This window comes from Camelina sativa, chromosome 20 (genome assembly GCF_000633955.1).
Source record: "Camelina sativa cultivar DH55 chromosome 20, Cs, whole genome shotgun sequence".
NCBI classification, from domain to species: Eukaryota; Viridiplantae; Streptophyta; class Magnoliopsida; order Brassicales; family Brassicaceae; genus Camelina; species Camelina sativa.
The window spans coordinates 13,138,371-13,147,789 of NC_025704.1; the positions used below are offsets into that span (position 1 = coordinate 13,138,371).

General features: G+C 37.6%; 3 protein-coding genes across 3 annotated transcripts in view; 1 reads left to right on the top strand and 2 right to left on the bottom strand.

The window, feature by feature from the left end:
* LOC104770654 (tetraspanin-12) lies at nt 1,332–2,464 on the top strand. Its single transcript, XM_010495112.1, has 2 exons — nt 1,332–1,852; nt 1,962–2,464. Exons 1-2 carry the CDS (start codon nt 1,361–1,363, stop codon nt 2,262–2,264), a joined length of 795 nt encoding a protein of 264 aa, XP_010493414.1. The 5' UTR covers nt 1,332–1,360; the 3' UTR covers nt 2,265–2,464.
* On the bottom strand, nt 3,957–5,575 carry LOC109124582 (protein CHAPERONE-LIKE PROTEIN OF POR1, chloroplastic). Its single transcript, XM_010495113.2, has 5 exons — nt 5,419–5,575; nt 5,133–5,233; nt 4,571–4,953; nt 4,297–4,373; nt 3,957–4,206 (listed from the first exon to the last, which is right to left on the bottom strand). The coding sequence occupies exons 1-5, from the start codon at nt 5,481–5,483 to the stop codon at nt 4,056–4,058; spliced, it is 777 nt and encodes a 258-aa protein (XP_010493415.1). The 5' UTR covers nt 5,484–5,575; the 3' UTR covers nt 3,957–4,055.
* The window catches only part of LOC104770656 (probable acyl-activating enzyme 17, peroxisomal), a 4,774-nt gene continuing 1,189 nt past the window's right edge, over nt 5,835–9,419 (bottom strand). The window contains exons 3-14 of the mRNA XM_010495115.1: nt 9,209–9,419; nt 8,886–9,090; nt 8,539–8,579; nt 8,326–8,451; nt 8,028–8,101; nt 7,723–7,943; nt 7,442–7,536; nt 6,990–7,206; nt 6,765–6,890; nt 6,591–6,689; nt 6,269–6,481; nt 5,835–6,161 (exon numbers count right to left, since the gene is read on the bottom strand). The exon at nt 9,209–9,419 is cut by the window's right edge and continues 44 nt beyond it. Coding sequence (XP_010493417.1) covers nt 6,048–6,161; nt 6,269–6,481; nt 6,591–6,689; nt 6,765–6,890; nt 6,990–7,206; nt 7,442–7,536; nt 7,723–7,943; nt 8,028–8,101; nt 8,326–8,451; nt 8,539–8,579; nt 8,886–9,090; nt 9,209–9,419 — 1,742 coding nt within the window. The 3' untranslated portion in view covers nt 5,835–6,047. The remainder of the gene's footprint in view (nt 6,162–6,268; nt 6,482–6,590; nt 6,690–6,764; nt 6,891–6,989; nt 7,207–7,441; nt 7,537–7,722; nt 7,944–8,027; nt 8,102–8,325; nt 8,452–8,538; nt 8,580–8,885; nt 9,091–9,208) is intronic.

Here is a 9,419-nt window from a genome sequence, read left to right on the forward strand (position 1 = left end):
TGGACTTGATCCTTGACTTCCAAAATCCATAATTTCCATCATCCAAAACCACCTTATTGTTGTTGATCAGATCTCCGTAGCTCTCCATCTTGTCCGCAGGAACTCACCCGTAATATTCTGAACAAGTGCCGCTCTGATACCAATTAAAAGTATGAGAACTTGTGATCTAATCAATGTAACAAAGGTTTCTTTTAAACTTCTCTTTGATTGATAGAAAATCTGTTTACAAGTTTGTTCTAAACAATTTTCTAATCTCTCAAGACTCTCTAAAAGAACCCTCACGCTCTCTCTAAGTTCTTAGCTCTTCTTATTTCTTAAAGACTGAAACTTAGAAGCTAGGTTAACTTTTTCTTGTTTGTGCTAAAGCTTACAATCAGCCTTAGCACCCTATTTATAGAACTAGACTTTTGCCACACAGGAGGCAAACTGCATATTCTAATCCTAATAGGAATTGGACAATTTCCTTTTTCTTCATGCTTTAGGAAATTTCCCTCTTTCTCCATGTTTACATTCCTATTGTAAACATGAAGCTCTTTAATCTTCCAGAAACTTCTTGGGCCTTCTAATCCTGTGTAAATCTTCCAGCTTGATAAACGCCGACATAAATAACCTGACACTCTGTTTTTATACTAATACTGAGTTCTTCTGAAGTAGTTCATCCTCTTGTTCAAATGTCACATCTTCAGTTTTTACTATGTTCACCCACACCATAAATTCGAACTCCTTTTATTTAAAATCATAGAAAACAATCGTTCTCATACGATATTTATACAAATTTTCTTATATACGAGCAGAAATGGAGAGGCAAAGTCAAAGGGCTTGTAATTCAACAGCGTCCTAGTTAGTGGAGACCACGTTAGAACGTAGTGGCCGAAGCCGATGTGGTAATCACGTAATTTATGGCCAACGTTAGGGGTGAGAACATTTGCCACGAACGTAGAAAGACAAACTTACTCACAATAACCGTTGTTACTACTATTACCCAAAAAAAAAAAGAAAAAAAAAAGCCTCATGTTTTTTAAGAAACATAATTAAATTTCAATTTGCGCATATAATATACTTAAATTTAAAAAGTTATTCTTTCAGACTTTATTTGTCAAATAAAACCGAAAACAAATATCATAAGAGAAAAAACAAATTATACAATTTAATGTACTTATGTACACACATTTTCTAATTAAAAAAAAAAACATTCACACATTTTACAAATTGTTTACGTAAAACAAGTTAAACATTCCCTTTTAATCCTCGTATAGACAAGTATTTAATATCAATAACACTTGAGACGTTTTCGTTTTCTCCACAACCGCACTTTTACTTCTCTTCCCTTCTCTCCGGCCAAAATAACCGCCCATAAACAATGCTCCGGCTAAGCAACGCCGCTGTAATAACAACCAATGCAATCCTCGCATTGATCGGCCTCGCAACTCTATCTTTCTCCATCTACGTCTTCGTTCACGGTCCATCACAGTGTCAACGCTTCGTTCAAAACCCTCTCATCGTCACAGCGACTCTCCTATTCTTCATCTCTTCCTTAGGTCTTATCGCTGCACTCTACGGTAGCCACATCATCATCACTCTCTACCTTTTTTTCCTCTTCCTCTCCATCCTTCTTCTCCTTGCCCTCTCTGTCTTCATCTTCCTTGTCACCAATCCCACCGCCGGAAAAGCATTTTCCGGCAAAGGAATAGGTCATGCCAAGACCGGAGATCTCCAAAACTGGATCGGGAACCATTTCCTTCGAGGGAAGAACTGGGAAGGGATCACCAAATGTTTGTCTGATTCTAGGGTTTGTAAGAGGTTTGGTCCACAAGACGTTGACTTCGACTCCAAACATCTCTCGAACGTGCAGGTATGTGTATATACATTTCCATGTTTGCAAACTAGACAACAATCTATCAGCGGTTCTTATTTAACAATGTTTTAAAAACGGTTTTTATTTTTATTTTTCTTTCGTTTAGTTTGGTTGTTGTCGACCTCCCATAGAATGTGGGTTCGAATCAAAAAATGCCACGTTCTGGACTGTTCCGGAGACAGCGACTGTGGCGATGGTAGGGGATTGTAAAGCATGGAGTAACACTCAGAGCCAGTTATGTTACGCGTGTGAGTCGTGTAAGGTTGGAGTTTTAAAAGGGGTAAGAAAAAGATGGAGGATTCTTCTCTTGTTTAATCTTCTTCTCATACTTCTCGTCGTGCTTCTTTACTCATGCGGCTGCTGTGTCAGAAACAACAATCGTGTTCCATGGAAGCGCCGGTTCCTCTAAAACTCCTTCCACTTTAATTTGTTTCCTAATTAATTTATTATTTCTTCAATTTTTATTTTGAATATTAATTAGTTGGTGTGATGTTTCTTCTAGTGAAATATAATTGTCTTTGTTATGAATATTGGTTTGACAAAAATAGGTTTTGGTTATGTTAATGTGTGAACAGTGAATGCAATGGGAGGAACCTTCATAATATGTGAGCCTTGCATAATAGACAGCATATTTCAATGTATTCTAATTAATAATATAATTCACGTTTGCTCACACATTTGAGATTGGATACAAATAAATAGAAAAAAGAGTTACATATGTATGTGAATTAATTAACACGTAAAATTGGTTGTGAAGGAGGAAAGAGGCACTTAAAGCAAAAACATTGTTTGAAGATACATTGCCTGATTATACAGTCCGAACAAATCTTGTGGCAACTGTCGTAGTCGGTGACAAGCCCTCCACGTTCTTTTATGGCATCTCTCACTTCTTCACTTAATCTCGTCCTTCTTTCTGATGCTTTATTAGCTACCCACACCTAAGGATATTTATTCATATATAACTACATATGGGTATTATTCAAAATTGTTCTTCAATATGTTTGCATATCTAGGAACTGATGAATGGCTCTAGTCTAGAAAAAATGTTTAGAAACGACTAGAGAAGTCTTTAACAACACGAGGAATCATGGTGTTTAAATATTGACCGATTGAATTTTTTAAAAAATTGATATTATAATAGTTGACTGATATGGACTCACACGAAAGAGACAACAGAATGGGGAGAATACTACTTTGCTCAACACCGTTTCCTCCATTATGTTGATTCCTGTATCTTTCTTTTTTTCTTGTATAATGTAAAGGTAATTTTGATTCATCCTGTACATGAGTATATGATACATAAATATCGTAACGGCAAGCAAGAGATTTGGAAGATTCGTATACACAATTGAGCTGATCGATTTTGACGTCGAATTTACATAGTTGGAAGAAAATTCTTGGTTTGACTAGCCAGGTTTACATCAATATAAACTTGTATATATAAACAGGTTTCTGATTGTTCTTTCAATGAAAGACTTGAGAGTTTCCAGTAAACAAGGAAGAAAGTAGACCCGAATTATATGTAAAAATATGCATTTTAGGAGATTTGAATCTATAACCTTGAACATTTAAAGGTGAATCTTTAACCATTTTGCCACTTTAGTTTTTCTGTCCTAAGAAAAAATGTTAAATATTTATATATATATAAGTTTTCTAAAATTTATAAAAAAATAAAAATTAGTTTTTTTTTTTATTATGGTTCGATTGAGTTTGGGTATACCCGAACCCAAACCCGAAAGTATAGAAAACCCGAACGGGTTCTATATGTCTAAATCCGAAAACCCACACCCGAACCCGAATGCCCAGGGCTAGAAGAAAGTATCTATTCATTCATACGTTTTATTAATCCGGTGAGACTGAATGGTAGGCCTTGGAAATACCCATCACTCAGTTTTACTGTATTGCTCGAAAAGTTCAGAACAAATGTGAATCGAGAAATAGACCCCAGGATTCAATGACCGAATTATTTTATGTTTCACTCATAAAGTCATAATGATAGAACTTTGATTACTCGTCAAAGTTTGAGAGGAAAGTAGAAACTGAAATCTTTCTTGAAGGGTTAGTTACTTTGGAACCCGATGGATTTTTTAAGAGAATGAGAAATCAATCAAACACTTAACAACTTCACTAATAATCCCAAAGCAACGTTCTGTAAATGTTGTGGGCAAAAGAACAAAAAGTGTCTGGATGAAACCGCAACTTACTTGAGGAAAGTACAAGAAAGAAACAAAAACACATAAGCGACCAGTGATGTTAGGAGCTCGAGTGTCCATGTCGGGTGAAGGAGTAAAGTCGGAATCATGGGAATGATTAGTGAACCGCAGAACCACCCAGCCGCTAATGCTCCAATTCTGCAATCACAAAAACCAAACAGATCATGAAATAACCAGTGACCTTTGAGTTTTTTATTTCAGCAAATTTGATAGGGCCAGGAGTTTTACCCGATTAGACAAGCTCTCCCCAAGCTCTTTGTCTTCTCATTCAGGAAATATATGCACGCAGCCAATGATACCGCCACCTACAAGTCCAGCCAAAGAAATCAGAAACCAGTATATGCAAAACAGAATAAGAAGAGAAACTCATCAACTTTATCTAGGGGTCAAATAGTTTATCCTGTGCTAAGGTATCTAATACATAGATTAGCTGATCAGATCATGCTACACTAGATTGTATAATAAAAAGATTATTAAGGCCATAGTATAAGTAGTAGCAAACCTGAAACGCAGGACCGCCTTCTGCTGAGTTCATGATACTCCAACCACCCATGAAGGCAAAGAGGAAAAGTCTTCTGAATATAGTATCCATGGGAGGCATTTCAACAAAATCAAGAAGAGCCTTGAGCCACGGAGGAGATTCGTCAACTTTCTTCTTCAACCTAGTTTTAAGATTGATCTTAGTCTTCTTCCTTTTAATAAAACTAGACATTAGAAGCTTCTCAAAGGCCCCTTCTATAGATTCTTCGCTTCTCTCATGTCCAGCGTACTGCTGTAAGAGAAAGTTACGAGAAGCCCAGATTTCTTCCTCTGAAGCATATGGACTAACTCCTAAACGTTTGTACGGGTCCCAAACTCTGGTCCGAGGAAACGTGGGGACATTGCCTATACAACAAAGTCATTCAGATACATGAGCGACAACTAGAAAAGCTCAAAGCTTGAGAAAGTGAACTCTACACCAAATCATTCGAATTGTTCCATCAAAAAAGATGAGATTTTTTGGATAAGAAAGTACTAAATCCTAATCGAAACTGACTAAATTGAGGGAGAAGAGAAGACAATACCTCCATACGAAGAATCAAGGGTGCACTTAACGCTTGTGAAGCTTCTTGGAGCATTCCGAAATGGTAAGAGCGATGACTTATTGAAATTTCGTACGAGAGAACTGAAAAAAAAATCAGAAAACAACGATTACATAAGCTCTTAGGAAATCAATTCCTGGGACTTATAGAGACAAACCCTAAAATTTTCCGGCTATGACTGGAACGAAACACCAGCTAATTGCGACGAGTTAATTCAAAATCCCTAAGAAAAGACGAAGAGGGAGAGAGAGAAAGAGAGTAAGATTACAGCTTTGATGGAGCGATGAACGGAGAAGATACAGTAGTACCGGAGAGAAGAAGAGACGAAGACATGGTGGTTCCTCCGCCGGACCAACCCGACGCCGATTTTGAGCTTAGGCTTCAGCTTTAGATGGCGACGTTTTGTGTATATGAAAAGTGAAGATAAGCGTTGCTATCTTGCACCGCCTCGCGTACATTAGTGAACCACTCCTCATCTTTCAGATTTTACGTTTATGTCCATGTATTTAGTAAATTTTCGTATCAACCCCTAAAATTTCCCAAATAGATAATATGACACATCTTAACTGATCACCAACCCACAAGTCAGATTTTTTATATGTTGCGTTTTGGATGCAAATCGTATTTAATCTTCTTCCATTCACTTTGAATGATACAACATTATGGTGCTTTGTTACAATATAAAGTTTTAAACAGAGGAACAGATTTGACATTAAGGGGCAAGGATCTCATTACATGTATATACACAGTAATATCCTCTCTTTATTTATGTGAATTGAGAATCATTTATTATTGATACAGACAATACATGGAATGTGGATTTTACAGCAAAGACTACAAATGTGGTATTTATGTGAATTGGCAAACCAACAATTGGTATTGGAGACCAGTTGCCTCTCATAGCTTTGAGTTTAGTACACCGGTCTGAGTAAGCTGTTGCCTTAGAACTCTTCTCATAACCTTATTTGTTGCCGTCCTCGGTAAAGAAGGCAGAGTCACAACAGATGATACCTGTCAAATGTAAAAACACACACATTAGTCCGGCTACTGTATGAAATCTGAAACCACAAACAACTTATGAACTCTCTTATGTTTGTTGTTTCTGTATAATAATAAACCTTGAACAATGGATTCAGTTTCTTTTGTATCTCAGAGTTGAAGGTTTTCTTCAAGAGTCTCAAATCGTTATTTGATAACTCCTGGCTCTTGAACACAACAGCTATTACGAGCTGTTCAGGACCACCACTTGGAGGAGGAACACCAATGGCTGCTGTCTCCAGAACATTGTCATCAACGCAGTTACACACTCGTTCGATCTCAATAGAACCGACCTGCACAAAAACAATTAACAGGATGTGATTGTGATTGATGATATTGACTCATACAGATTGGTAGGCTGGTGCATATGATACTATATAAGAGTCTCTGCAGTAAGGCTACCTTTATGCCACCAAGATTCATTGTGTCATCAGCACGTCCGTGAGCACGGTAGTGTCCTTTTGAGGTCCGTTCAAATAAATCTCCGTGTCTTCGTAAAATCTATCGAAAAGCAGGTAAGCCACAGACTTAAAACCAATGGAAACCTCTGTATATATATGGCAAGAGTTGGGTTACCTGTCCCTGGAAGGTAGGCATTCCTTCGAAGTAAACTTTGTAGTGATTTCCGTTCAGGAGAGTGGTTGAAGCTCCAAATATGTGCGGGCAAAGAGCCAATTCACCTACTCCCGGTGCGTATGGAGGCTAAAACGAAGAAGAATTAATAAAGATCTTACATCCTTTATACCATAAGATCTTTCAGAAGAAACACTGCATCATCTATGATATCATAAAGTTTCTTACAATTGGATTGCCATCTTCACCGAGAATGAAAAGCTTGCAACCCATGGCAGCTGTGCTAAAAGCAGACAGTGACTGAGGTTGAAGCAAAGAACCTGTGATAAAAGCGCCTCCAATCTCGGTTCCGCCACAATACTCTATTACAGGTTTGTAATGTGCTCTGCTCATCAGCCATAGATACTCATCTACGTTTGAAGCTTCACCAGTGGAACCAAAACAACTGTTGAAAAAGTATCAATATAAAATATTAATGTTACTGCATAGACATATCTTCTTGGCTTCAACAACTACATAAGATGCCACAATATATAACCAAAATAGATAAATTTGTTTCTCAAAGAATAAGTGGTGGCATAAAAACATTAGTTTACTTATTATTCTCAAAACATCTAAGATCCGCGCCACAAATATAATTTAGGCTCAAGAACATTCTGAATATGCACTTTCGGTATTACCGGATTCGTGACCAGTCATAGCCAGAAGTAGAGTTCGAGTTTTGCCATGTCCGGACAATGCTTGGTATCACGCCTAGCACTGATACCTCGGCATCCTAACCCCAGAATATAAACATATGGTAAATTTGATGTTTTAGTTTATTTGTGGAAATATTTGCACAGTCAATCATGCAATGAATCCACAGTCCTTCATAGCTCCCATTTGATGTTTGCACAAAAGATGTTTTTCTTTTGTCCCTTTTATGGTTTTTCTTTCGGTTTAAACTATGAAATTGGCGTACCTGCACAAATTTGGCAAACGCAGGACCAAGAGGTGATCCATTGTATAATCCCATGCAAGCCCCGTTTATCAAAGAAGCATAAACAAGCCATGGACCCATCATCCACCCAAGGTTGGTCGGCCAAGCAATAACATCGCCCCGATGAACATCCAAGTGGCACCAAGCATCAGCAGCAGATTTCAGAGGTGAAATGTTCGTCCATGGAATAGCCTTTGGCTCACCTACACCAGAAATCAAAAACTTGGTAACTTAGCACCCCACATCCTCATCTACATAACATGATGCAGTTTAATTCATTGGTCTACCAGTGGTTCCTGATGAGAAAAGGATGTTTGTGTAAGCTCCAGCTGGTTTCTCTACCGCAACATATTCCACGCCTCTGTTTGAACAATATAGCATATATCATTTCTAAATCCCCAGGAATTTGGAACAGCAAGCTCTAAGTGTTCCTCAAACAATATCATAGGAATTAGATTTCACTTTCAGGACCATCACTTTAGTTGTCACATTAGACCATCATTAACCACAGGAACAGTGTTTTGCAGTTGTTTTCCATTTCTAACTGGAAAGTGAAAGGTGATATGAAGATGTAGTAGACAGTACCTCAAACTTCTTGCATTCCCCAAAAAGTTGTTCCAAGACAAATCCTTCTCACGCAGCTTCGTTCTGCAGCTAGAGCCCCTAGCTGGGACAACAATTGCCAGAGGTGCTTCTGCATCAACGACTCTTCTGCAGAATAGAATAGATAATGTGAGACCAATTTTACAGCCAACATCTTGAAATAAAACCAGTCATGTTGGATTACTAAAATTTCACCTATAGAGGGGAATACTTTTATCACCACGAATGATCACATCCTGCAAAGAATTATAATGAAAACTTAAAAATCTTAAATAAGATGAGTAGAAACCATGTTATATGCTGCTTTTTATACACAGTGACCATTACAATAATTGAAACAAAGTGGCTTTTTCCAGCTAGGCTATTTAACTGTTTATAAATCACCTAACAACCGTTCATATTTTGGCAACAACTTTAACTAAATTCCAAAGGCAAACGCAAACAGTTCATCACTGAAACCATCACATCACACTATAAAATAGCTTAACAACAAAGAGTGCACCTTCATAATCCATCCACCAAAGAATCATTATAAAATTTACCTGAGTAAAGATGGCTTTAGCTTTTGAAATTTTAAGCCGCGTTGATATTTCACGAGGAGAGAAACTATCGGCAATGGAAACAACCACATGGCCAGCTAAGACAATGGCAAGGTATATGATCACAGAGTCAACATTCATAGGCATATCAACAGCAATCGCTGACTCGTCCTCCAAATCCAAAGCACTAAGAGCATGTGCAACCAACCTACACATCATACAACACTAGTTCTGCATGATTTTATATATATAGAAAGAAAACATAACATAAAAAAGTTTCCTTTTTTAACAAACAAAAGACCACACAAGGATGAGAATTTTCATACCAGACATGTGATCGTAACTCGAGAAGTGTCATAGTATTAACAGGAAGATCATCGCTTCCTTCGTCACGCCATCGAATCACAACATCATCCAACCTTCTCTTGAAACCATGAGTCAAACAATTTCTAGCAGGATTCAAGTAAGCACCAGGAAGCCAATTACCACCAGGATTTACTCCAGATGTATCTTTCTCTAATATACACTTAGGAGGTA

Coding starts and splice junctions, on each gene's coding strand:
- LOC104770654 (XM_010495112.1), top strand. CDS start 1,361: ATGCTCCGGCTAAGCAACGCCGCTGTAATAACAACCAATGCAATCCTC. Junction 1,853..1,961: donor AACATCTCTCGAACGTGCAG/GTATGTGTATAT, acceptor TCTTTCGTTTAG/TTTGGTTGTTGTCGACCTCC.
- LOC109124582 (XM_010495113.2), bottom strand. CDS start 5,483: ATGTCTTCGTCTCTTCTTCTCTCCGGTACTACTGTATCTTCTCCGTTC. Junction 5,234..5,418: donor TTCATCGCTCCATCAAAGCT/GTAATCTTACTC, acceptor TTTTTTTTTCAG/TTCTCTCGTACGAAATTTCA. Junction 4,207..4,296: donor GGGAGAGCTTGTCTAATCGG/GTAAAACTCCTG, acceptor TTGTGATTGCAG/AATTGGAGCATTAGCGGCTG.